At 39.4% G+C, this 27997-nt stretch overlaps 3 protein-coding genes and 1 long non-coding RNA gene across 5 annotated transcripts; 2 read left to right on the top strand and 2 right to left on the bottom strand.

The window, feature by feature from the left end:
- Positions 1–184: 184 nt before the first annotated feature.
- LOC135614460 (elongation factor Tu, chloroplastic-like) lies at positions 185–1962 on the bottom strand. The gene has a single exon (XM_065111854.1). It carries the CDS (start codon positions 1821–1823, stop codon positions 378–380), a length of 1446 nt encoding a protein of 481 aa, XP_064967926.1. The 5' UTR covers positions 1824–1962; the 3' UTR covers positions 185–377.
- Positions 1963–2655: 693 nt separating this feature from the next.
- On the top strand, positions 2656–11793 carry LOC135614459 (uncharacterized). 2 transcript variants are annotated; one of them, XM_065111853.1, is made up of 9 exons: positions 2656–3651; positions 4471–4526; positions 4610–4692; positions 5638–5716; positions 6845–6955; positions 8904–9013; positions 9743–9826; positions 10779–10816; positions 11339–11793. In XM_065111853.1, the coding sequence occupies exons 1-9, from the start codon at positions 2742–2744 to the stop codon at positions 11407–11409; spliced, it is 1542 nt and encodes a 513-aa protein (XP_064967925.1). In that variant the 5' UTR covers positions 2656–2741; the 3' UTR covers positions 11410–11793. The 2 variants fall into 2 exon arrangements, 1 of the variants encoding a protein (XP_064967925.1); XR_010487548.1 differs by lacking the exon at positions 11339–11793 and having other exon boundaries at positions 8904–9025.
- A 3265-nt stretch (positions 11794–15058) lies between these two features.
- On the bottom strand, positions 15059–19404 carry LOC135614458 (serine/threonine-protein kinase STY13-like). The gene is made up of 6 exons (XM_065111852.1): positions 18841–19404; positions 18603–18735; positions 18324–18519; positions 16036–16160; positions 15784–15942; positions 15059–15696 (listed from the first exon to the last, which is right to left on the bottom strand). Exons 1-6 carry the CDS (start codon positions 18969–18971, stop codon positions 15382–15384), a joined length of 1059 nt encoding a protein of 352 aa, XP_064967924.1. The 5' UTR covers positions 18972–19404; the 3' UTR covers positions 15059–15381.
- Positions 19405–22109: 2705 nt separating this feature from the next.
- On the top strand, positions 22110–27986 carry LOC135614457 (uncharacterized). Its single transcript, XR_010487547.1, has 3 exons — positions 22110–22342; positions 24377–26501; positions 26603–27986. It is a non-coding gene; the product is annotated as an uncharacterized LOC135614457 (long non-coding RNA).
- Positions 27987–27997: the final 11 nt, after the last annotated feature.

Here is a 27997-nt window from a genome sequence, read left to right as displayed (position 1 = left end):
TCCTACATTTCCTACAATTGAAGCATCTCCCATGATAAAAAAGAACTAATGCAATCAACATCTACAGAAACAACATTGCAGTAAAAAGTAGTTATGCAAGCATCAACTAAAATCAAATTACATGATTTCACAGCTAGTTATGCGTTGAGTCTGCATGATTCCACTTGACAACAGAGACAGATAATTAGTGCAAAAAGAAGCAAATTCAAAAGTAACAAAACTGCAGAATATATGACAATGCAGAGCCGGGCCTCCCTTGGGTTGCAACCTGATCATATGTTTGGTCTTTAATTTGCAAGACTTACTACCTCAACACTAGCACTTAGTGAAGCAGCCCCTGCAATAAAGAAGGTCAAACTAGTTTTACACTCAGAATTTTATTCAATGATGGATTGGATGACACCAGCACCGACGGTCTTCCCGCCCTCCCTGATAGCGAACCGCATTCCCTGCTCACAGGCAACAGGTACGATGAGTTCAACCACCATCTTGACACGGTCTCCGGGCATGACCATCTTGGCCTCCTCATCCTTGTCGTTCATAATGCTGGTGACACGGCCCGTGACATCCGTGGTCCTCATGTAAAACTGAGGTCTATACCCCGAAAAGAAAGGCGAGTGCCTCCCACCCTCCTCTTTCTTAAGGACATAGACAATTGCAACGAATTTGGTGTGCGGCGTGATGGTGCCGGGCTTGGCAAGAACCATGCCCCGCTGGATGTCGGCCTTCTGCACACCACGGAGGAGTAGGCCGACATTGTCTCCGGCCAATGCATCATCGAGTGTCTTTTGAAACATCTCGACACCGGTGACCGTGGTGTTCCGCGTCTCCCGGAGACCTACAATGTCGACGGTCTCACCGATCCTTATCGTGCCACGCTCGACTCGCCCGGTGGCGACGGTCCCACGGCCGGTAATGGAGAAGACATCCTCAACGGCTAGGAGGAAGGGGAGGTCGGTCTGCCGCTGCGGGATGGGGATGTAGCTATCGACGGAGTCCATGAGTTCGTAGATCTTGTCTACCCAGCTGTTTTCACCGCGCTTTATGCTGGGATTGGCCATAAGGGCCTCGAGGGCGAGGAGAGCAGAGCCGGAGATGATGGGGACGTCGTCGCCGGGGAACTCGTAGGAGGACAGGAGCTCGCGAACCTCGAGCTCGACGAGCTGGAGCAACTCCTCGTCGTCCACCTGGTCCTGCTTGTTGAGGAAGACCACCATGTTGGGCACACCGACCTGCTTGGCCAGGAGGATGTGCTCCTTGGTCTGGGGCATGGGGCCGTCGGCGCCGGAGACGACGAGGATGGCGCCGTCCATCTGGGCAGCACCGGTAATCATGTTCTTGACGTAGTCGGCGTGGCCGGGGCAGTCGACGTGGGCGTAGTGGCGGGACTCGGTCTCGTACTCGACGGTGGCGGTGTTGATGGTGATACCGCGGGCGCGCTCCTCGGGGGCCGCGTCGATCTCGTCGTACTTCTTGGGGGAGGAGCCGCCGACGGCAGCGAGGGCCATGGTAAGAGCGGCGGTGAGCGTGGTCTTGCCGTGGTCGACGTGCCCGATGGTGCCGATGTTCACATGCGGCTTCTTGCGCTCGAACTTGCCGCGGGCGGCTCGGACGACGAGCAGGCCACCGCTGCCGCGGCGGAGTCGCTGCTGAGAGGAAGCGGCGGTGTCGCAGCACAAGTTACCAGTGGACAAAGAGAAGGAAGAGGAGAGAAAACTGGTGTTGGAGGAGGAGATTGCAGGGGATTTGGGGGTTCTAGGTTTTGCGTAAGATGAGGGAAGGAGAGCCTTTTGGGCTCCGACCATGGTAGTGATGGAAGCCATGGAGGCGAAGGGTAAGGATGAGGACGAGAAGGAGATTGGGGAGAGGTACGGGAAGCGGAAGAAGGGGAACGATGCGGTTGCAGTCGCAGCAGTACTCTTATCCCTATCTACAACCGGGAAACGAAGGCCTCACATACACCGGAATAGTTTCGCGGTTTCGGGGTTGGATCACTGTTATATAGCAGTCATTGTAACTTTTCCGATATATCGTACGATATGACAGATATGGAGGGCAAACGCGGGCACAATATATGGAGGGGTGTGCAAATCGTGGCCTTCCTTCCACCTCAGAACGAATCTCGACGCTGATCTCACATTTCTCTCCCACTGGAAAAAATTTGACCTCAGATTTGCCTGCTGGTGATTCGTAACGTTTTCAGCCATATGATATTTGGATCATTCACAATCTTAATTGTTCTATTTAGCACTTGTCGTTCTCATATCATATCGATAAGGGTAATGTAATGCGAGAAGTTGATGTGACTTAGTGAGGGCTTATAGATGGCCAGGCCGATTAAATGGGCCTTCAAACTGTCATTGGGCTTCGATGTACTTGCATGTTCTATAATTGAAGATATAAAACTGGCTTACCTTAGTAATGTACAGGAAAATTAGAAAGGATCCCTAAAAAGTCATCGATCCATTCCCGCTTTTAATCTCAACCGCATATTAATGTTGGTTAAATCAATTTATACAATATTTTATTTTTATTTAAAACAGGTAAATGATTCGAATATATATATATATATATATATATGTATGTATGTATATGTATATATATGTATGTATATATATATATATATATGTATGTATGTATATAGGTTTTGTGTTGTGTTGTGTTGTGTTGTATTGTTTCTGATCCATCGATGTGGGAATATTGGTGAGAAGTGTCGCCCTGTTTGCACTCCATTCCCAATTATGGCGATCACCAAAGGCTTGTCTTCCCTCTTCGTCTCCTCTTCCTCCCGGTTCAAACCTCTCCTCTACCTCAAACCCCCCCCTGCTCCCTTCTCATCCAATCTCCGGCGCGGCTTCTCCTTTACCGCCACCCCTTACCCCCTCTACTACGAGCTCGTACGCTACCGGCCGGCGCGCCGCCGACGCCCAAACGCCCATGAGGGCCCCGACCACTTGCCCTCCACTTCTCCAGACGATGCCGCCGAGTCCGCCGCCCCGGAGAGGCCCGCGATGGACCGCTCCAAGCGGCGGTACTACCGCAAGCGGCAGCGCCGGATGTACGGCGGATCTGACTCTGAAGACGACGGCCGCGGCGGCGCGGATGACGGGTTCGTCGAACTCAAGCCGGAAGTCATTGACTTCCCGCGCCTCCACGCCCGCGAGGAGGAGCTCTACTTCTACGACGCGTTAGCCTATCCCTGGGAGAAGGAGAAGCACTACCGCATGGTGTACCAGCTTGAGAAGAAATATTTCCCCCAGTATTCCCTTGATAAAGCCTTCATCGACCCCAGTGCGGAGCCGGTGCCGTCGGCATCGTCTGAGGGTGGAGCAGAAAAGAAGGGGAGGAAGTCGGGGAAGTCAAAGAAGGAGAAGGATGACCGTGAGGAGAGGGACGAGAGAGCTTTGATCTTCTTTGAGGAAACAGAGGAGCAGAAGGAGAAACCTGCTGCTCGTGGTGTTACGGAGAAGAAAGTGGAGGAGTTCTTCAAGTGTTTCAGCAAAGTCCCAAAAGCCGGTGACAGGCACAAGGCTGTTGCTACCACTGACACGAAGGACCAAGGAGAGCCGCATCTAGTGAGCAGAAAGACTGAGTTTCCTCCAAGATGGGATGGGCCATCAGGGACGGTCGTTCTTGTGGACAAACCTAAAGGTTCGTTTCACTGTCTTGTCAATTATTTGCTTGAAGTTTGTTACTTCATAGGTCTTATTTTCAGTGATGTTCTTGATTACTAATCTGGTGTGATGATCACAAATTAGAATTGATAAACCAAAATTGATATCCAATAATGTGTTAAGTAATTATTGTCAGCGGCATTAACATATGCAATCATGTCATATTTCACCAAGTGAACTGCTGCAAATTGCAAGTAGCCAGCAAAAGTGGATGAGAATAGTGTCATCTGAAGGACATAGAAACATAAGCAATGAAATAATAATGCCACTCTTAATTATTAAAAGAAAAATAGTATCCCTGCCAACTATAACTTAGGATCATCAGAATCATTCTCTGGAGAAAAAAATTCTACGAAATACAATGATGCAACCTTTTCTTATGGGACTTTTTGGAGTTTATCCACATTGTATTTGCATAATCTTCTCTCTTATAAACTTTCTTCATGGAGTTGTTTGTAACTAGCATGCAATAGGCTATAGAATATCTAACTTGTGGTTCATGTGCAAAATTCCCTCACTTAGAAAAGAGAAGATGAACATGTGTTCACAAGAGATTCTTCCAAGATTCTCCAGTAATTTGTACAGTTGACACTCCTTTATTTCTTTAGTAAATAATAGAATAAAATATTAGGTAAACTTAAATAATGTTGATGGTACCATTGAAAGAAAGTACTTTGCTAAATTTAGTGATACAATGGTGGACATGAATTTTATTCAATTGGCATTTTTGTTATACCGCATTCATGTTTCTGTTGTTTTCACTAATGGTATGAAAGCTAAATTGTACATAAGACAGGATGGACCTCATTTACTGTTTGTGGAAAGCTGCGACGCTTAGTCAAAGTGCAAAAGGTGACTTAAATTGTTTTCTAACATGCATGTATTTCTCAATGGTAACTCTGGTGAATGCTGATTCTAAAATCTTATTATTAAAGGTTGGGCATGCTGGTACTCTTGACCCTATGGCCACAGGATTGTTAATTGTTTGTGTCGGTAAAGCCACCAAATTGGCTGAGAGGTACACAAAATCTAACTCAGTTCACAAAATCTAATTCTAAATCATGTTTCCATTTTATACTGTCAGTAAATGTGCTCTGATCTAGCCAAACTTTTTATTTTGTTCCATTATTTAGTCTCAAGAGTTTTATTTTGGATGTATCTAGTTAATTAGCTAGTAAATTTGTCATAGTACAACTATTGCAAAAAAAAGTGAGCTATGAAAATATGTTTTTTGGAAGTTTCATGCCATTTTACAGGAAACTTCCTTTGAGAAATGTGAAGTACGGATTTTGAGCATTTTTTAAATAAATAAGACCAGACTTTCAAGTGACATAACCGGTTTTATAAATGATTGGTCCAGAATGATTTAGCCCTGTGTCTAGATGTCTTAAACACTAGAGGTTTTTGTCTAGTTTTATTCTTGACTCCTTTAGCTGTTGATACTAACCCTTGTGATATTGTTAAGGAGCCATCGAATCTGCCGAAGGGAGGTTGGAATCACTGGATAGAAGAGAATTTTGTGTACACTATCCATGTTCAGATTTTAAATGAAACATTCTTTCCTCATAAAAGGAGTCCTTTGTTTTGCATAACTAGCTCAATTGGAGGTGGCTCAATTATAAGGAGCCTAATAATCTGAGTCAGCTAATGGCACCAAGGAGAAAGTGCTCCCAGATTCACTTGATCTATTCTTTTTTTTTTTCCTTTTTTCATTCATAATACTATAGTTAGCCGATAAGCTGTTGGATTTGTGAATACTACATTTCTTTGTTCCCTTTTAGGATGTGCCTAGCTATCTGTGCTTCTGTGGATGCTATGTTTTCTTTTGTTTTTTCCTTTTGGAGCCTCTGTTGGCATGACCACTTGGCATCCCATGCTTGCAACATTTTGTGTTATATTTTTCAAACATAAATGAGCACCTTTGTCCATATTACTGATATTTTGCTTGTATTGACATATGCAGATATCAAGGTATGATCAAAGGATATAGTGGTGTTTTTAGGCTCGGAGAGGCTACATCAACTTGGGATGCTGATTCACCGGTAACATTCTCTTTAGTTTAGTATAGTCGCAATTTGCCATCTCACACAGTTTGGTTCACAGTGGAAGATATTTGAAGAAAGATTAGATTTCTTGCTCTCATTCAACTTCTTGATGCCAATAATTTGAAAATATTGTTTGTGTGACAGGAAATTTTATTTGTATCTTATATCAAAGGTTGATTCTAGAGGTTTCCGTTTCATGCTCATTTTGACAGCATTGCCATTACTATAAAAAATTTACTGTCAGAAGTTTGGATATTTACTATGCTTTACCCTTGTGTTTCTATATCAAATGAGTCCTTCCAATTCTTTTTTCTCGTGGCAGAGTTGTTGATATATGGTTAAGTTCTCTATTTTTCTGTCTTCTCTTTTAATCATCATTTTAGTTGAGCTCAGTTCAAGATTTACATCTAAACAATTGTGTATGTTGATTACAAAAGATCTTGATACATTGTGCGAGAGCTGTCAGTTTGCGGGAATTGAATGTTGACCTTTTGGATTTCAATCAATGGCTTGGTTGTGGACTAAGATTGAATCAGTCGAGAGATTTCTTTAGGAAGAAATTGATCCATTAGAAGGGAGTTAGCATAAATAAAATATCTAAGGTTTATTTTCCAGAAAAACAGTCATAAGTAGAGCAAAAAGGGAGCCTACTGGTGCTAGAAGTTACTACAGAGATACTGCATATGACTATACAGTAATTCACATTATACAGTATAACTGAAATATACTTTGAATGAAGCTTTGTTGATGATAAAATAATTGGTTTTTTGGTATTGATTGGATATGTTTGCGACAAAGATGATAATTGTGAGAACACATCAGAATGCTGAAGGCTCACAAGGAATGAAATTTGTAGTAAGAAAAGAAAGCATTTAGATATTAGAAGATATCTTTTTGCCTTTTAGGTTTGTTAGAAGTTCTCTAATCTATCGAAACATCATGATTTGTTCTTTTGTTTATTGCATATTTATGCTTCTTTAGTTTGATGCTTTTTAACTTTACGTTAGCAATCCGGTTTTGAGGAATTGAATGCCGGGTTTTTTGTGCAAGTCATTTTATGCATGCTTTCACAAAATCACAAGTCTTTTTTATTCTTCCGTTGATAATTTTTATCATATTGACTAGGTCATTCAACGAGAACCATGGGAACACATCAAAGATGAGGATATAAAAAAGGTTGCTGCATCATTCTTGGGAGAGATATTGCAAGTTCCACCAATGTTTTCTGCAATCAAGGTTAGTGATGGTTTTTTACTTTTGAAAATGCATTTGTTTTTTTTTCTTTCATGTTTAGCTCTTTCACATATTCACTTGTAAATGTATAATTAAAACTTACAGCTACTAAAGGTTATCATCTGGGAGATCCATCTTTTGTGTTCCTGAGATTCACCATGGGGGGAAGGCCTCTGATAGATCAGGGCTGTGTGAGGAAGAAATGGGATAGATCTGGTTAACCACTAGCTCTAGAAATCCTAGAGAACTTTGTAACACTAATATAACAGCTCTAGTTGTCAATATTTTAGAAGAATAGACAATATGTAGGAGGACAGCCTCCCAAATTAGGACGAATTGTGAAATTAGGATGAATTGTGTTTTATGTTCTTTTCCTTTTCAATCTCTGTAACAGTGCATTATGTTACATAAAGAACAGATTGGGACATCCAAACCAAGGTTAGCGATTTAAAAAGGCGCTCGGGCGAGGCGAGGCTAGGCTCGAACGCCTCACTTCATTTTCAGGCGGCGTGCTTCAAAGAAAGTCGCCTGGGCGCTCGCCCGAGCCCAGGCGTCGGGCGCTTCGGGCTAGCGCATAGGTTAAACCAGGCGATCGAACCAGCGTTTTAGGTCTGATTCAGTCTTCGGTGCTTTAATTGGTTCAATCAAACCAACTAAAGCACCGATATCAGCGCGACTTCCCCAACCCTAACCCTGCTCGTCGATCACGCTACCGCTGCTGCTGCTCGCTATCGCCGCTCCCGCTGCTCGCTGTTGTTGCTGCCACTGTTGTCGCTCTCGCTGCCGCTGCTGGCTTTTACCGCTGCCGCTACTACTGCTCGCTGCCACCGCTGTCGCTGTCATTGTCGTCGCTCGCTGTTGCCGCTACCGCTGTCGCTCCTGCTTTTCTCAATCAGCACCCTCGGTCTTCCCTTACACTCTTCTCTTCTCTTCTCTTTCGCTTCTCCTCTTTCGAAAGTATACTGTTAACAGTATACAATATACTGTTAATTGTATACTAGTAACAAAATTTATATTTATTGAATTTTAAAACTTTTTGTTAATGTGACATTGTGATTTTGTATCTTAGATTTTTTTTAATTAGATAGCATATTTTTATTTAAAATTTTAAATAATTATATTTATTAATTATATTATATATTTTTATATTTTAGCGTCTCACTTCGCTCGGGCGAGCGCTTAGCGCCTCGGGCGTTTTTCGATTGTGGCGCCTTTTGTATATATCTATATATATACATCTATATCTATATCTATATATATAGGGAGGACCGAATTTTTTTTCAGGGAGGACCGAATTTTTTTTTTTACTCTATATATATATATATATATATATATATATATATATATACCGAATGGTATACCGCTCAGTATACAGTACTGTACTGTATCGACAGAATGTCGAAACTTTGGTACGGTATGATATTTCAATCCTTGATCCTAACGACACCAATTTTGCGTCTTCTATCATCTTGAGTTAGTTTGTTTCTTCTTGTAGAACCACAGAATTGATTACTCTAATGACTTAGGAGAGAATATTTTTAGCAAATCAACAGTTGCTTAGTAGGTGAAAAGGTTGATTTGCAGATCGAATTCCATGGTGCTCATGGCTGATTTTGCCTTCATGTGGTTAAACTTTATTGATGTAGTTGGAACTTGTAATCATGATAAAATGTCAACTGGAGATTGAATAAGTAACAGAGTCCTTTCTCTCATAATCCCATTAATGCTTTTTAACCCTGGCTTGAACTTTTTTTTTTGGTAAGTTCCCTGGCTTGAACTTGAACTTGAACTTGAACTCCTAAGTTTTGCACCCATTCTCCTTAAGATTTATTTACTTCAAGGAATCACTAATTTTGGCTAACTTTCATGTCCATACAGTGTAATTGTAAGTTTGTTAGGACAAATTATCTTTAATTATTTTATACCTGAGAAGTACTATGATTACTTGCAGGTAGGTGGTGAAAAGATGTATGAGAAAGCAAGGAGAGGAGAAATGATTGAGTTATCACCAAGGCGTATATCGATATATGATTTTGCTATTGCACGCAGCTTGGATGACAGGTCCCTCTTATGGTTACGTATTTTAAACATACTGCTTTCTAGGATACTACATTAGCAAGGATCATATCACCTAGTTTTTGTGATAGATTTGTTTAATTTATATTGAACTTTTTTTTTCTGGTAAAGGACTGGTCATTTGGTGAGTAGTATTATCATGTAATTTTATTGTAGGACCACTGATTGGAAAAAGTTATCTGATAGCTTAAGACCAATTTGATAGGACACAGCTGAAGTTCTTGGTTCCATCGAGGACCCCTTATTTATCTGGAACTGACAGATCATGTATAGTTTTTGACAAGGTAACCATGTTCAGATGGTCTCAGTCTGACTTGTGTATGATAAAACTGAATAAAGCTCTAGTCTATGAAGACACAGACCTGATTGATTCAAAGGGATTAACCAAGAAAAACATTCTGAAAGATTAAGCAAGACTTAAGCTCCAGAATAAATTGGTTGTCTTTTTTACCTAGCAATTTCCTCCGTGAAAAGCCAGCATAAATAATTGAACTTGATCAATCTTTGTTGTGATATTTATTTTAAGACTGCAATGGTGATGGACCTTTTGTAGCAGCTGTTCCATGAACATGTTGTAGAATAAATACCTCCGTAAGTACAAGTCAAGTGTGTGGTGAACATCTATTGACGGTTCATTGGTAGCATAATTTTGACTTCATTAATCATTATCTATATTATTTATCTCTAGATTCATGCCTTGCCTATATACTGCAGACAAAATTTGATATTCAGAGTCATCTGCTCTAAAGGAACATACATTCGGTCTCTTTGTGCTGATTTTGGAAAAGCTCTTGGCAGGTATTCTTATACTCCATATTAGTACAGATAGGCATAGAATGCCAATTCCTTATAATTTATGCTTCCAAATAGTGTTTTTCTGTAATTTTAAGCATTTTACTCTGATGCTGTCTTTCAAAGAGTATTTTGAAGATTTATTCATAATTGCTTATACCCTAAGCAAGTTGTGTTGACAGGAGTAATGCTTGTACTTGAGAGATGCCTCTAAAACTATTTGTAATATTTATGGAGGTTGAATGAGACTTGATTCAACATTTTGATATTTCTCTTTCGTCAGTACAATTCATCTTCCTCAATCTTATGGGTCAGCTTCAAACCTTACCTAACCTATTTCTTTTAGTAGCATCTTTACATCCTTTGGATCTTCTTGACTTTGCTGTTGGTTAATGTGAGTTCTCAGTGTCAGAGGTTGAGAGGAGTCACAGGTTATTGTGTTTGGCCTTAATCTTTGTGTTTTTGGAAGTCAGTTTTCTCTGCCATGCGAGCATGAAGCCTCAGTTGGAAATTTGACCTCTATCACTGACATAATTCTACAGGTCCTTTTTGATCTTTCAGCTTTATTGCTAGATGTCTCATTATTGATGTGAATTTCTTTTTTATATGGTAGTTAAGATTTCCAATTAAAGAAAAAGGTGTTAGTAGTGGACATGTTATAATTTTCACCCTGAAAGTTGTTGCTAAGTTCTTTAATGGCTCCCTTACCCTTCAACGAGTCAAATATTTCTCCATTGTCTGTCTTTTTTTTTCATCTGCTCTTTTGTTGAACATGAAAAGCCAGTAACATTCTGAACCAATAAAGTATGCTACTTTTTCCTTCTCCAATTTCTTGAGCACAATCTGGTTTATATGTTGGACCAGCAATGTTTGCTCATATATTGTACATCAAAATTAGTAAAATGTTCGTTGATTCAGGTGAAATTTCCTAATAAGGCATGGTTAATGTTGTTTGCAGCTGTGCTCATTTGACTGCCCTTCGGAGAGACTCAATTGGTAAGTCATCCAAGATCTTCTCTTCGTGTGTGACAAAGGAAACATCTTTTGATTTTATTATAAACAAATTTGCAAGCAACCTTTCATTTCTTCTTTATTATTATAATACATCCTATCTGCGATGGCTGTGTTCATTTTGTTACTTTGAATCACAGAGAGTGCAAGCAAAATTTAATTCCTTATGCAGATGAATCATATAACGAAGTCCAGATGATTAATAAATGTAGTTGTCTGCTTCTTTCAATTTAAATTGTTTGTATGTAGAAGCTATTTTTTGCCATTGTCGTTGCACCCTCAGGCTTATTGCTGTAAAAAATTGCGACAGATAATTAGTGGTGATAAATCATGTAGTTCACAAATATCCCATGGTTGCTATTCTTGTTGAGTTTGAAAGATGTGCCCATGGTATCTTATCGCTGCTACTCGTGGATATTGAGAAAGACAAGCGATCACCTTCTCGTTTTCTAGAGACCTATGTAGCTGACTCAGCTTGATATTGACATCCATTATGCTCTTCTACAGGAGAATTTTCAGTTGATGATGCATGGAGTTTTGAAGAACTACAGGAGCACATTGTCAAGGGATACTTCTAATGGTGAACTTGTCCGATGCATACTGTATCAAGGAAACTAATCTATAAATGGCTGAATTCACCATCTGAAAATTTATCAGTGGTGCCGAGCATTCTCTCAGTGAGTTCATTCCGTTCCATTTTTTTTTTTTTCCTTCCGCTTTTAGATTCCTCAAATATTCAAGGAAGGGTTTTGCATTGTCTCTATACGCTCGTATTGGTCTAAATTCATATCCTAGTATATTGTCATATTCTCCTGATTTTAAAGCATGATGATTAGACATGAAAGTGAACTTTATCATGACTAGCATCGAGTTCTTTTTGTATGATCGATAATCATGACATATTTAAAAGGTTCTTCAGCATTCAAGAAAAGAAATATCAAATATGTGGACTTATTTGTATACGATAATTATATTCTTCATTTTATGTGTTATTATGCTGATTACATTATTACAAGAGGCTGATGCATCAGATTCTTTCAAGTACATGTTACTTGGCTGTAGGATGGCAAACCAAGAGAAGGTTATTTATATCTTTCAAGGTGCAAGCTTTTGTGTGCAACAGCCTTCTATGCCACTGCCCTCATGGACATGAGTTTCTGAAGCTCCAGGCTGTGGCGCCTGCGCTTGATGAACTCGTTCGCGTCCATGTTGATGTCTTCCTCACGTTCACTGCCTCTGCCACCACCGCCGACAGGAGGCTGCACTGCGACAGCCTCATCAGTTCGGGCCTCCTCGTCGAAGCTCAGTATGGATTTCTTCTTGAACATCATCTGAAGGTTAGGAAAGTGAGGACCGGTGTACGTGCTCGCCGTCCTGGACTCACCGTCTTCCTGGAACCTGACATGGTTGCGCATGATGGTCGTCCTGGACTCACCATCGTCCTGGAACCTGACATGGTTGCGCTGTGAGTTCTGTGCCTTGGAAAGCATTTGGTCGAGCGGCTGAGCAGTTATTCGGTTTTCTGCTGGTGTTCCTTTGCTTGCTGCTGGGCTTCCTATATAGGCTAACAAAAGGCATATATTGCTTCCTATACAGGCCAACAAAAGGCATATATTCCTCAGAGATAAGAGTGAATCCTGTGCTCCTTTTGTCAGTGTCAGGCATCTTCGACAAAGCAAAACAGTGTGGAAGAGTTATCGAGGGCTGGAATGGTGCACGATGAAGACCCAAGGGTTCTACTTCTGTTCCGAGTGTCCAAGACTCATGGTGGCGGTGGTGAGAATGATGGGAGTCACCGTCTCTGCCGGCTGGCACGCACATAACGAGGGTCGCATGGCATCTTGAACCGGAGGCGCATAGCCCGGTCAAATGAGCCATCAATTCTCCAATCTTGTCTCATCAAGCGATTTCTTGATAGCTAATTATATATTATCCCTTATAATAGTTAATTATCTTTAATATTTTAATATTTATATTTAAAAATATATTATCATTTTTATACTTATGAAAGTGAAATATTTAGATCTATTTATTTTAACATTACTAATTTTATTAGTAAAAATATAAAATATAAAATATAAAAAATAATTTTAATATTTTAATTGATGATGAGGGATGACAACGTCGTTGAGGGTCGTGGGTGATTGTTGTGGATGAGAAGAGTGACAACAAGAGATGATGATTGCTTGATATTTGTCAACGTCAATATAGATGCAGAGCGACGTCACTCGACATCTGCATAAGCTTTGGCAAGGGCATAAAAAAGAGGAGATGAGGGGCTCATCGAAGGAGAAGTTTTATTCGTCACAATTGTCGTCGACCAAGAAGGGAAACTCTGGAAGGTTGGCAAGCGAGCAGTTATCGAGCTCTTGATGGACGTTATTCGTCAGTGATAAAAAAAATGTGAATCTCGAAATTCGATGTTAAGTACTTTCTTGTATCCGTCGTCGACACAATTGTCGAACGATTCTTATCTCTCACTGTTACTTTTTTTATCCACAATAGTCATTCACAACATTTGACGATGTCGTTGTTCATTACCATCAAGATCGTCTGTCACTGTCAATTGAAATATTAAAATTATTTTTTTACTCTTTGTTTTCATATTTTCATTAGTAAAATTGATGGCGTTAGAATAAACAAACGTAGATGTTTCACTTTCGTAACTATATAGATCCTAATAATACTTTTTAAAGTGTAGGGATTAGTTACATTGGACAGTACAAAATTAATTAACCCACTTCTCAATGGAGTGAAGGTGTTAAACTTGAGGAGCTCCCATGCCGCTATGGCATGAGCTCTCTTCGACTTCTCGAGCTGCGCTCAAACTAAGAAGAGCTCAATACCTTCGATGTAGTTGAATTTAGTCATAAAGCATCTTATCTCTAATAGGATTGAATTCAGCTATGAAGTGTTATGTATCTTTACCAATCGGATTTATGATAAACTTAAATTCAAACTAAGATTGTTGACTTTATAATATCAGTTTTATAGTGACTCTATCAGATATCTCTAGACGACACCAGATTTATGATAAACTCAAATTCAAACTAAGATTGTTGACTTTATAATATCTCGAACAACTTAAATCTATCGTATAATTTTCTTATAAAATTTATTATTTTAATATTTAATATAATAATAATAATAATAAAACTTTTTATTAAAAAATATTAAAATCTAATTAGTTGGGCCACTGATTCACCCGATGATCGATACAACGATTTAAATAATTATGGATCGAACAATACAAATGATTTCAAGACTTGCAACATCAATTTATGTTCTGATTCTGATTTGGAGCATCTCCAACGCAATCCCGAGAAATCAAATCTCTAATCTTTGACCACTTTTTTTTTCAAGATTTTTCTCTTTCTCGAGTTGTCTTCCTTTGATCCGTTCGTTTCAAGAGATAAAATCTTGGGAATCCAATATTAAATAGCTATCTATAATTAAGGGCATTCTAATAATGCCGCATCCCACCTTGAGGAATCTATTCTAAATCATGTGTTCCCGACCGTAAGGAGTTCGTTGTCATCGCCACCATCGAATCTAACTTTAGTTAGCATCATCCTCTATTGATAAATAGTACCGATGACTCTCGACCTCCCTTTTTTATCTTTCTTTCGAGACTTTGGATTCTTTTCTTAATATATATAATCGCATCGTTAATTTGGTGGATAGGGATCGATAGAAGTAAAAGGGGAATAACCTCTCAACTTAGTGCAATCTAATAAAGAAAAAGAAGATAAATACATTTTGATTCATGCCCTAATAGAATGAATAATAAAATATATACTTACAAAGTTTTAACCAAAATTTTGTTCTATTTCTTAAAATTTTATGATAATTAATTATCAAGATCTAAACAAATATAATAACATTTGTGATCAAATCATTTAGGTATAAATATAAAGGTATTTTAGTTCAAGTAAAAAAAAAGCCCTCAAATAAAAATGAATATGGGGACGTAAAGGCTTTTTCGATAAAATACCCTAGAATTTTTATATAAATAAAAACAATAATCATTCATCAAAGAGAAAAAAAATTTGAAATAAAAGTATAAATTTTAGATTATACTGACATATCATAATGCTACTATATATAACATATCAACCTTGAACTGCTAATACCAAAACAAATTATTTGATCTTATCAACTGTAAATAATCAACCTGTCATAATTTCAAGTTACTGCATTATAAGCCAAAAGATGATATCGATAATGTAATTCCAGAATCCCTATAATATGTTCCGATTTATTGAGCTCCTAGCTCTGTTCTTTTGCACATTTGGAAATTCAACAATTTCAAACCCTGGTTACCCTAGAGAGAAGGCTTCTCGAGCCATTCCACCAGCATTTAGGCAAGAAATTTACCCCAGATATGAAAGCAAATCAAGCAAGTTTTACTTACAAACTACCTGAACTTCTTCTCTTGTTCATCCCTAACTATCGCATTGTAGAAACCCGTGCAAACAGCAGCAGGGTTCTCCTTAAGCTGCGATTCCATGATACAATTTGGGGGGCCTTGAGCCTCTCCTTAAAATGGTTCAGAAGCACTGGCTGAAGCAGAAAAAGAATCCCCTCTGGTTGTTCTCCATTGCTGCCGCTGTCGTATCACCCATTTCATCTCGAGCCGCCATCAGTGAACTCGTCCCAGGAGATTCGGGTGGTAAAACCATGTTCTCAGAACTGAAGGCACGGGAAGGAACCACATGTTCGGGTGGCGAAAGTGTGGACAGATAATGTAGAAGCATCTGAACTATCTGGCTAAAGTTGGGTCTTGAATTTGGGTCCTCCTTCCAACAAGAAGTTAAGATCAAAGCCAGTTCCTTGGGAAGGTCATCTGCACTGGGCCTGGCGTTCTAAAACACAAAGAAGTACGACGTACAACTTCAATAATGCTTAACAAATCGTATGAGTTAATAGGATTTAACAGCACAGTGGACTACCTTGAAAGCAGCTGCGTAGGCTGCCTGCAGATTAGACATGCCTTCAAATGGAAGCCTATTATGAACCAGCTCCCATAACACAATCGAAAAGCTGTATACATCCACCTTGTGATTGTAATGTTTCTTTTCCCCATGCCTTAACGTCACAGTGCTATATAACTGTGAAAAGAAAATGTTGTAGATTATTAATCAAATAATAACCTAAAATGATTCAGCAGAAAACTATGGATGTAAGCAAGCGCTAAGATGCACCTCTGGGGCCATCCAACGGTATGTCCCTGTTTCAGCAGTCATCATCTCTGTTAATGTTTCTTCCCTTGCCAAGCCAAGATCGACAAGTTTCACTGTCCTCTGATCTGCAGTCAATAGCAAGTTCTCTGGGAAAGAAACAAGGATCAAAAAATCATCAAGAGAAATCTCATACATGAACTTAATTAAGCATCCCGCAAGAGTATAAAGAGCAAATCCAGCACTTGACATAATTATTGAACATGTCTTCCTAAAAGTTAAGGTTGTGCAGATGGTCAAAAATGAAGAAGTCAAAAGCATGAACAGTTCTTTTTTTATTAATCGATAGAAACTAAAAAGTAAGTCATCGATGGCCATTCTTCTAATGATGTTAAAAATGCTCCAAGCAGATTTAGACTAGATTCAGGGAAGTGGCCATATCCGAAGAAGGATTGGCGGTATAGTTCTATGCTAAGGAACTGGCATCTAGCCAATGCTGCATACTTAATACCTATGGCAATCCAGTGGAGAATCACAGATACAAGTAAGAGTGACATTTCATTATCTACCATATAAAATTTAATCGATGGACCATAATGTCAAATCATTTTCCAGATTAGTTTGTGTTTGACTATTGAATGAACTAGCATTTTGAGCTTAGCACCAAGAAAGACTAAGAAAATACATCAAGATAATGATAGCAATCATTAAGACCTAAGCCTCTTTTGATAAACCTTTACTTGTAAAGAGAACATGCACTAAAGAGTTTGGTCATCTAAGAGCGTACCAATGAAACCTCTTAGCATCAAATCTTTGTATTTTCGTTTCTAAGGTTACTTTTCACCTTTAGGTTTGGTGTTGCATTAATCTTAGAAGATCATAAAAGATGAGGAAAGAAGGCAAGAATAATGACAAGAAGCACTTGAGATTATCCAGTTTGAGAAATGAATTATCTAAGATAAAGACCAAATTATGAATATCCTAAAACTTTGTGTTCATATCAATGAGGTATATATCGAACTATTTTACATTGGTAGACATAACATTTCTGACAATTGATTCAATGGAAGTGTCATGAAACTGCCAAAGCAAGCATGCGATATTACTCAATGATATAACTCCATTGCTGAACAAGGTGCTAAAAATTTAGACTATATTATCTTCATAAGATGTACTTCTGGGAAAAAGGACAATGCAACTGCTAAAATTGGTGCATGTATGATGAATCAGGAGCAAAGATTTTCAGCTCAGATAAGCAATTAAAAAAAAAAAGTGGAACGACCATAACATCATGGGATGATGTCTTGATAAGGTTAATAATTCATTGCACAATGACCATGACCTGAGCACAATTAGGAACCTTAATCTCTAGAACCAATATAGGGAGGATTTCATGGAATAGTGGCACTGAACAACATACGATGCAAGAGGATTAAGAATAATGACAGGCAACAGGTTCAAGGAACGAAAGATTGATGTGAAGAGGAATTCCTTGGTTGGAACAACCAGCAACAGAAGCTGATTAATGCAGTTTGGAGAAAATCACTAAGAGAGATCTAAAACGCAGAGCAACCAACACGCAGATGATGTCAAAACCCTATAAGGAAAATTGATGAAGAGCCAACTGACATCAGCATCTGGCATAAAAGTTGATCAAGTCTGAAAATCAGCAATAGCTATGCAAAAGTATAGCACATAGTAAGATGACCTAAATCCAAGACAATTGTTCATTTAGCCCTGCAATAAGTACAGAATATTACGTGGTATAATCTCTAACAAGTAGAAAAGATTGAATATTTTTTATGCATATGAAAAAAGCAAGGTGATTGTTGGCTTAGAAATGTTCGTCAAATAATTTTTGGCAATGGTTGACCCAAAAAAAAAAAAAGAACGAATAAATTCACTACCTGGTCGATGATTGTTATGGACAAAGTGATTGCATGTGTAGTTTACGCCTCCTCATTACTGCTAATAGTTCTACAATTATATTATTTAAGGTGTCATGAAAGCATGGTTGATGATGATATAATTAGAAAAGTTTTAAATGCACTTGTATATGTTCTAAAATTTCTTGATCAGATTATATTCGAATGAGAACAAACAGAAAAAGATAGAAGATTCAGTATCATCGAGCATCCATCTGTAACCCCTAAATTACAGCTACAAATAAATGTTATAATAGTATAGCTGATTAAAGGAAATGATCATGCATCACTCTTGGTAATGTTCAGAAACAACTACATGGGTCAAGCTCCGTGAACAATAAGACATTATAACAAAGGAAAGACAATAGCTGACTCCAAGAATGTTACCAGGCTTCAGATCACGGTGAATGATACCATGAGAATGCAAGCACTCCATGGCCCGAGCTATATCCAGCGCAAAGCCAACAGCAACCCGAGGCTCCAAGCTCCTCGGCCTCATGTTTACCAAGTACTTGCGCAGCGAGCCCCCTAGCAGAAGCTCGGTGACCACCACCATCACGGGCTCCTTGCAAGCGCCGATGAACTGCAATCGGCACGACACCAGATGCCAGCACGACCACCGGCATAGAACGAATAAAAGAACATGAACATCTAAGTGGAACTAACCTTGACCAGGTTCTTATGCTGAACCCGGGCGAGCAGCGTCACCTCCCTGGCGAACCTCGCCTCCCTCTTCGCCAACTCCTCGGAGGTGTCCCCTTTGTGCATAACCTTAATAGCAACATTCTGATTCTTGTACCTGCGCATCACGGCCAACAACAAGCAGGCGCCCATCAGAAGGCAACACAAAAGGGGGAGCAATTCAAGAACCCCAAGAATCGTTGACCCAAGACAAGCGACTCACTTTCCCTCATACACCTTCGCATGAGCGCCCTCCCCGATCTTTGGCCCGACGAAGAGCAACTTGGGATCGATGAGCCACTTGGGATCTAGGCGGGGCTCCTCCAGCGCAAAGAACCCGTTTCCAGACTCCATCTCTGCAACCAATCTAGTGGATCTAGCATCTACCTGTCCTCACAGCAGCGAATCATGAAGGCTGCCAGTAGCAGTCAAGGACACACACAAAAATCCAATCTTTGCTGCTAATTCCGGACGGATTTACGCAACAGAAACGCCGGAGCAGAAGGCGTCCTCTGCGTCTCCGCCGGTTGCCCTTCCAAACCCCATATCAGCTGCAACCCACGAGTTTCTACCACAAGAACAATGAAATCTCGCCACCTCCATGTTTCCGAAACTTCATGACAAAGCCAAATGCCACTGCTACCACCAAATCGTACCCCTTTCCCCTTCTTACGAGTAGACAAACAGACAGGCCTTGCAAAACTTGTTGGAAGACGACGAGGTCTTCTTGCAGTCCGCAATGGAGCAGCCGAGTAGCTGTCGAAGGTCGAATCCCAAACCGCATCAGCATCATGCCCTCATATATATTTAATATCCCCCTTAATGACCTATCCATCTTTGCATTTACTTCCCCTCTATATATATATATTGTATATTTCTGTAATCCTTTTAGTCTCTTATGATATAAATATGGATTATTTCTGTAAAACCTTTGACATTTAATAGTAAATTTGTATTTTTAAAATATATTTATAATAAAAAGAAATTTCATAAATTGACTAAGGAGTGCAAAAATCAAAGCCAACCACCAATCAAAAATCAAATCCAGTTCGAAAGTTTTGGGCTGTGGGTCAAAAAGCTTAAGAGGGTTCAGATCCACCAGCTTCCACAGGAATGATAATAATTAGAGTCTGGTGATTAGTTTAAGGAGGACACAACACACGGCCTTTCATTTACCTCAACTGTTGCTTGATGAGAAGGATAAGAGAGCGAGTGAGAGCGCGTGTACGGCAGTGGGGGACGCGCATGTGAGAGGAATCATCCCATTCTTTATGCTCCTCTCCTTATTTTATGATGTATGTGACAAGGATATCGCATCAGGCATTGCCTGCCTATCCAGCACGATTATTATGTCATCTGAATCAGATCGGTCGGTCATATTGGAAACACAAAAATCGAACTCTAAATCAATTCGACTCATTGATTAGATCATTTAGATGTTAAATATCTTTTTCTTTTTTTTTTGTTGTTGGTATATTTTTATTTATCTTAAGAGTATTTAATTTTTTTATAAGGACGAAAGAATTGAGGAGAGAACAATCCAACTTAATTTTGGCATGACGATGTGTGATGTATATTGTTACAATATATCATGGATGGTTAAAGAAAAGTCCTTATTAGTCGATATATCTTACATAAAAAAAATATGAGCTAAGAATAGAATAAAAAAATAAAAATGAATGTATTTGCACTCTAAGTCAGTGTAGTTTAAACAATTAAAAACTATAATTAAATACGACGATAGGAGTGACAACCGCTTGGCAAGGTAAATGACAACTATTGATGAATCTTTACATCGTGACTCAAGTGTCAGCATGGTTCAATCCAGTCCCGGATGCGTAAGGTTGCCCACGGAGATGCTCTGGTCACGTTGACGTCAGGTCGAGTTAGGTCCAAGCATCATCTCCCAACCACGGTTCTCCCTCGATAGGTTGCTGCTACTTCGTTATCGGTTTAGGTCGAGATCGGGAGGGGGATTTCCCAACTCGACCCATCCAAAGTTCAATTCAGTATTGTGGAGTTATGGAGAGTTGAGTGTCCCTCATTCCTAATTAAGAAGGGTTAGCTTTTATACATGCGATGTTGAGTTTGTCATACATGGTCAATTAATTGCGATCAGTTTTTCAGGCGATCGACTTAAGCTTTTGTGCGAGCATCGATCGATATGCACGAATTGGCATCATGCGGCGCCACCCCGAGCTTTCTCGGATGATTGTACCATGATGATATCGTTTGTATAGAGGGGGCAACGAGTGGTTATCCACCACGTATGTGTTACGTGCCACATCGAACTTGAAGTTCCATGTCTACGTCATTATGTCTGCTTGCTTAGTTCCACATCTACATCGAACTTGAAGTTCCACATGGGCGATTCCAAAATGTACCATATCAGTAACTCAAGTGAAATAACCTTAGTTCATATCACTCAACCACTTATTAAGATAACGTAACTTCTTTCGATGTAATTCAATCAATCAATAAGATTGTGTAATTTTCACCCAAGATAGCTCAATTATTTTTCATGCCATTACATGTCAACTAACTGATTAGTTGAGATGATGCACTTTGAGGTGGAGGTGGAGGTGTTTGTGTAATCTTTGACGAGCCTTGTTTTTTTCCTCTATCACTCTCCTATTATTGTCCTTTTTATAATATAATTTTATAATTTTTTTTAATAATTTTATATTTTTAAAAATAATATAATAAAAAAATACAACCTATCGATTCAAGCAATAATCAATATCTCAGGATTTAATAGGGTCAATTATCAACCCAATCTAATTACTATATTGAGAAAAGGCCTATTAAGTCCAACAAAACTATGCAAGTCAAAATTCGGTTTCATCATAAATCCATCTCAAACACAGAAGCATCGATGATCATTTTAAATTAGATTAGACCAATTCCGATGGAGAAATGAAATGAATTGAGGTGTGATTTCGAAAACAAAAAGAACCGATCAAGATATAATTTTCAGAAATCAATTAGGAATAAACGGTTTTGCTTATCCCATCCCAATAATATATATGAATTTTGGAACGGTAGGTGCGCCTACATGATGACGGTATGATGCGGCGTCAGATCAATCAGAAGGCAAAATAGAGTACGAACGTCAACCCAGCCGACAGCCGTCTGATCCAATAGCAGGGTCACTCGTGTTTGGTTCGCGAGTCATGGTGTCGGCTGGACCGGCATTATTGGGTTGCGACAAATGTGGCGGGCGTGTTTGAAGGACGGTGTGATTTGACGTCGTGTTTCTTCGCCTGATCCATGGGCCTATTATTTTATGTCGTTATTACTCGCCACGATGCGAGTTCCATGGGACCATGATTTCGTTCGTCCATGGGTAGGCCATTAAGTTTATGCGTCGGGTTGTGGAAGAGGACATTAACTAGGCATCTGATCACTGCCACTGGAATCAGCATATAAATTAGCGCATTAATTTGTACCATAGTTGACGAATTTAAAGTCCATGATCATAAGAACATGAGGTGAACCCGAACTCGAAGGTGCGGATCCATGTATTGCGCTTGACCCAGGCAAGATCCGACCCGGAATACTGGGCCGGGCTTCTTGTCGCGTGTAATTGTCTCTAGAAGGTTCTTCGCTAAGTCGCCAGTTCCTTGAAGATACATATATCGTCGGTACTCTAATGCCATGGTTCCGTCGCCTGGTCACAACCCGCCTCTACCCTCACCGTCTTTGAATCCGAGCTCCAGCACAAGGTATCTTTCCCTTAGACTAGGGTTTCCATTGCTTCTTGTTTTCCTCTCTTTCCGTTTAAGAAATCTGGATGTTCTAGGATGCGATTGCTTACTTGATCTAACACTACCAGATATGGTATCCTTCTTAGGGTTTGTGGTTGTGGTCGATCATTGTTGATGCGATGTGTTGTTGTTCTTTGTGTGATTTGTGAGTCGGATGGAGGAAGAACAATGCGATGCGTTACTTTGCTCTTTCGATGCCCCTTTCTATTTCGTGCTTATTGTGTTTGATGCGAATGTATTAGACTAGCTTGTAGGATTTATTGATGGTGGCTATTGTTTGAATGTGATCTTTAGACACGATGGCTTCTGGTTTGCCTACTGAGTTTCTTTTAGGGTGCATTGGCTGTTCTTCCTTAACTATTATATACGTAGCTCTTGTTTTCTATTTTCACGTAAGACTAAGATTTAGAGATACAATGATCTAGTGATGCTAGTTAAACGCACACATATTTTGAGAATAACTGTCCATCATCCCCATTCTCTAGAATGAAGCCTGAGTTAATTTGAGAGCTGTGTGGTAAACGTGTATACATTATTAAAGAATTAGAGACCTGTTGTGTGAAATTTATAGCTTTTTAAAACTACAAATACATGACATGGCACTTTTACTTGTTAAAATCAACTGAATTCAAAAGCCTGCAAGAAATTTCCATCATGGTGTTACTAGAGGTTGAGAGGTAGGAAGAAAGATGGAGAACTAAAAAGGATTTTGAAATTAAGGGATAAAAACACTCTTGATTCGGCTTACTAGGAAGGCTGTGCTCCTCTGGTGGGCTGTTGATTGTGAATGGATTTTCCAAGAGTTAAAGTGTCGCATTATTGCGACGTGAAGCTCTTGCTTTTCTAGAGAACTTTGCTTTTTCTCATGCAGAATGATAAGATAAAATATATTTCAATTCTCGGCAACTTAGCTAATGTAAGGAGAAGTATCTAGCCCATGATATTGAGGTGGCATCTGTGACCTTTATGCCGAGGCACTGCCTTCATGGAAACTCTGTATGAATCTACACTAATCAAAGGATTATAGACTCTTATGTCTTCACTTAGGAGTTGCTCTACAATGGTAGAGCTGGTCAAGAACTTTGATCTCCTTAATTGTAAGCTTTTAAAAGCTATTTTCTGTGCAAAAACAAGTGTATGTCAAAACTAAGACTAAAGGAAATACATTGATCTCTTTTTTTCAAGTGTTCCTAAATAAAATAGAGCAACATAGTTACAACAAAATAGATCAAATAATGACCTGAGATCAAGTTCTAATTAGTTTATGGATTGAGATAATAATATATTACAATTCAGGAACTAATGGACACAGCAGAAACATAAAACAGCAAATCGAAGAGGATGTCTAAGACCAGCAATAAATTTGATCAGGGTGTTCAACTGACAGCTTTTTGCTTCTTATTGCAAAGCTAATAGTCTTTGAGAAGGCTACAAATTTCTATTTATATTAAATATTTTTTTAAAATTAGTTTTAAATTATGCCTAGTTAACGGGCAACCCAACAATCCTGGGCCGATCTGGATATGTCAACATGTTATTAGGTCCTTATTGTCACTGTTCATGTGGATTTCATCTTCAATTCTAGGAAATGGTTATAATGTTCATTGCATAAAATGGATAGAGTATTCCAATAATTTGTTTAACTATGAAAATAAGCTTAACATGTATATGCAACAATGACATGCTTAAACTGCCACCTAGTTCTGTTAGAATATTTTCTTGTTTCCTTTTGGCAGGAAAAAAAGTATCTGTTTGCTATATTTCTCTTGTCAATTGTTGTCTTTTGCCTTTTTTCATATCTTGTATTATTTCAAGTCAACATTTATGTTGAGCCAAAAGGTTTCTCTACCGTTTACCAAATGATAGCTTTAAATACTTACTGCACTCAGTTTAAATGTGGAAATATAGTCATGTTAGGAACATGGATTATGCATCAATTTATTTAATTTTTCACTTGATATATAAAAACAAAAATAACTTCTTGCAAGGTAGGTAACGCTATGGGCAATCCAATTGATCCCGGGATATTCCATCCTTGCAACTTGGTGGTCTCTTCTTTCTGTCCCCACCTCCCAAAGTATTTTTTTTTTAAATATATGTAATTTCTTAATCAGGGACTAGAGGAGTTGATAGAGTTCCCTCTGTAGGATGAGGAATACAACTTATCCTTGCCTTATTGGCAAGTTTATGAGCTAAGAAATTCGTTTGTCTGTCGATATGAATCCAGTCTAAGACATTGACCTCCTTAGCTATCATGTGAATATCCTTACAAATGTTATACAAGAACCCAGGAGTAGAATTTGATTGGTTGAGGATGAGATTTATTTCCAGTGTATCAGACTTGTCAACAAGATTCTACAGGTTCATTGATTGCAAGTGCTGCAGGCTTCATGTGAGTTACTGCTGGTGGCAATCTCGACCCCATCTAAGTTTAAAGACAGGAGAGTAAAATGAGTATGAACCATCACAAAAAATGAGAGCTTGTAGGTTCCCTAGAGTATGGAGAAGTTTGTGGGGGACATGATTTCTCTCTGGAGGGAAGGTTGACATCGTTGAAGAGTGATAAGACTTTAAACTATAGAAAGGATTGTTGGATTCGATGATTTGAGTATTTAGAATGGCAAGGTGAGCATTATGACTCAAGTGAGTTCTTTCCTTCAAGCAAAAATCAGTGGCACAGTCATTCAAGAATTTGAAGGTGCATGTTTGGATTAAAAAATATTCCAGGTTGCGACATGCTGAAGGGTCTGCACTCTCTAGAAAAGCTAGTACTGCAGGCCTCCCAGCCGCATATGATCAAATTCACAAGAGCATACTGAATTATGATGGCTGACGCTAGAAATAGTTGTTGGCTCTAAACACCCATGGAAACAAGAGAACCTTAGAGCAAGTGATAGAAGGTGGTGAAAGCGAGAACACCTTGCTATTATGAAGATCTTTATCGATTACCCCAAGTAGTAACTTAAAAAATGGGTAAGGGTTCGTAATTTAAGATTAAGCTGAATATATATATATATATATATATATATATATATATATATATCGCCACTTGCACAGAAATGCCAACTTGAATGGTGGGTTATCTTGATCCTAGTAGTCTTGCGAATATGCATCGCCCCTTGCACAGTAATACCAACAAGAATGGTGGGTCAGGTTCTTGTTTGTAGGGAACCTGGACAAGGGTTGCTGGCCAATTGAAGTTTTATAATGATGTTTCTATAGTCTAGGATCTCCTTTAGCTGTATCATTTTTATCTATTCTCTTATCTGCAACATGGATATATGTTCAGATATAGATGTGTAATCTGGATTCTTCCCCACTTCTCATGACTATCCAGTTGCATTGATCAACTTGTGGGCGATTCTAGAGTTGAAATGGTGGGGTATTTAACTCTATAAATCAATTTAAATCGGTTTTCTGTGTCTATTTCAGACCCATATCTTTATCTCAGTTGAGCAGAATTTTCTTGATATGGATGGAACGTTGGGAATCTGTTTAGGTCTGGATATTTTGCAAAGTTGGATGTAGATTAATTAAAGCCATGATATGAGAATATGTTTAGAAATATCATCATTACAAATTAGTTCTTTGTGATTTGGATTCTGCATATATTTATATATTGGCGCAATATATATTTATATATTGGAACAACCTTTTTCGACTTGGTTCCATTTGATTTTTCTGAACTTTTCAATTAACTTTGAATAAATTTTTACATGATTGTTTATGGAATATAATTACACGGTAATTGTTTTTAACAACATGGGAAACGTATTGCCTTTAACTGATTTGGTTGGAGTAACGATCGATTTTCATTGGATCCTACAATAGTGGACTCAGAATGGGTTAAGAGTGAGAGCTCAACACAGTTATCACCCCATTAAGAGTAGAGGTTACATTGTATAGTTGTCCTTCATATCTGGCTATAGTAATTCCCACACCTGGCCCCATGGCTTTGCTTACTAGTGAAGACCATCAACGGTCCTGGAATTCGTATCAACTTCCGCGTAGATATGAAGCATACGAGGACAGCCTACTGACATGCCGGAGCATCCACCAATTTCAGACCATCCACTATCTGGGATGCACGGAGCTCATATGTTTCCCACCACACCAGGTGTGTTAGAGTCCAGATTTCTCGAATTATTCACCCAATCTGAGATATATTTACCGGATAAACAACATAAGTGGTGAAGTTGAAATTTGATCTGTTTGCAGAAGCCACCAGCTCAAAATATCTTCTAATAAAACACTCGTTATTTGTCGTTCGAAGGCGCACGGCCATGCCAACACGTAAATGAAGTCTCTTACGAATGGTTACGGGCCACGGCATCGCGCATGCATGACCACAGATGGTAAGCACGCGACACCTGGTGGGGCGAAATAGGTAACTGGAGCAGAAGCGTCGGCAATACCGACTCGAAGATGCGATGCATGCACACTGAAGGCCACTCTTGGAAGATGTGAAAGCGTTGGTGGGAGCTGATGGCCAACGTCCCGCCTCAACGTGACGCGTCGCATCATTCCCAGTGCCACCGAGATAAGAAGATGAAGCCACTCTTCATCTCAAATAACAAAAGGACATCAAAAAACAGAGAGAAAAATAGAGACGAAAAAATAGTAGGGGATATAATTCCCAAGACCCAATCAACTTGATTTCTGATACTAAGAAGAGGGGGATAATATGCCAAGAAGATTCCATAGAAGTAGACCATCCCCCCATCTTTTGAACGGAGAAGACGGGGAAGAAGGAATCCTAGTGGTGGAAAACGCTGCTACAAAACTAAACAATTGGAGTTGACTGACCCCACGTAGATTCTCGTTCAGCACGAAATGTGTTGGTGGCCTCCTTGTCATAACCCTCGGGGAATATTACTTCGTACAAACCAAAGTTCGAATTCAACAACTGTCGCATATAGGAACATGTGTTCTTGCAATGTTATGGAACCAACCTTAAAGCTTGGATGTAAGTTGGCTGGCAAGTATTTTCATCCTCTTTTCATATGGAAATGACTAATAACTTTAAGATACAATAGATGGGAAGTTATCCTGGCAACCTTTGATTGTCGAATGCCCGAAACCAATCTCAATTCTTTCTTCCATGAATGTTTGAGGACTCGATTTACTAAGTGTTTACTAAGAAAACACAAAAAAGGGAATCTAATTGATCTTTACGTATCAAGGTTTGCCGCCAGGCTGGAAACCAAAAGGAGAAGGGCATTTTCGATAATTCTGTATTAGTTTATTCTTCTTCGTAGGGGCCCGCTTCATGACTACACCTCCCGTCGTTTCCTACGCGGCGCCCATCCCTTACGTTCGGCTCACTGCTACCAATGACTGCTGTCCTCCTTACCTTCACTCGGTCTCCTCACCATCAACTTTTGCCTAAGCAATCGTGAAGAGTACGTCAACCGCCCCTGCTTGAAAGCAGAGCAGAGGGCGCGTCAACTGTCCTAAACCGAATCGGATCGTTTGGCTAACCAAACCGATCGTATAAGAATTGGTGAATGCGAATTCCAATTACTAATATTATTAATGTTATACGTTTGGTTGTTTCGGACGCCTTGCGTCTTACGCTTTGCTTTCCTTTTGTCCTATAAATGCCGGGAAGTG

The sequence above is a fragment of the Musa acuminata genome, chromosome BXJ2-6, assembly GCF_036884655.1.
Source record: "Musa acuminata AAA Group cultivar baxijiao chromosome BXJ2-6, Cavendish_Baxijiao_AAA, whole genome shotgun sequence".
NCBI classification, from domain to species: Eukaryota; Viridiplantae; Streptophyta; class Magnoliopsida; order Zingiberales; family Musaceae; genus Musa; species Musa acuminata.
The sequence above is the reverse complement of the archived record's forward strand: the minus strand, read 5'-3'. Positions and strand labels throughout refer to the sequence as shown.

What these genes read in the sequence shown, in the direction of transcription:
- LOC135614459 (XM_065111853.1), top strand. Translation starts at nt 2,742, where the DNA reads ATGGCGATCACCAAAGGCTTGTCTTCCCTCTTCGTCTCCTCTTCCTCC. An exon ending in GCTTAGTCAAAGTGCAAAAG is followed by an intron (nt 4,527 to 4,609) that starts GTGACTTAAATT and finishes TTATTATTAAAG; the next exon opens with GTTGGGCATGCTGGTACTCT. An exon ending in CTTGGGATGCTGATTCACCG is followed by an intron (nt 5,717 to 6,844) that starts GTAACATTCTCT and finishes CATATTGACTAG; the next exon opens with GTCATTCAACGAGAACCATG.
- LOC135614458 (XM_065111852.1), bottom strand. Translation starts at nt 18,971, where the DNA reads ATGGAGTCTGGAAACGGGTTCTTTGCGCTGGAGGAGCCCCGCCTAGAT. An exon ending in AGCATAAGAACCTGGTCAAG is followed by an intron (nt 18,520 to 18,602) that starts GTTAGTTCCACT and finishes TGCCGATTGCAG; the next exon opens with TTCATCGGCGCTTGCAAGGA. An exon ending in TCACCGTGATCTGAAGCCTG is followed by an intron (nt 16,161 to 18,323) that starts GTAACATTCTTG and finishes TTTCTTTCCCAG; the next exon opens with AGAACTTGCTATTGACTGCA.
- LOC135614460 (XM_065111854.1), bottom strand. Translation starts at nt 1,823, where the DNA reads ATGGCTTCCATCACTACCATGGTCGGAGCCCAAAAGGCTCTCCTTCCC.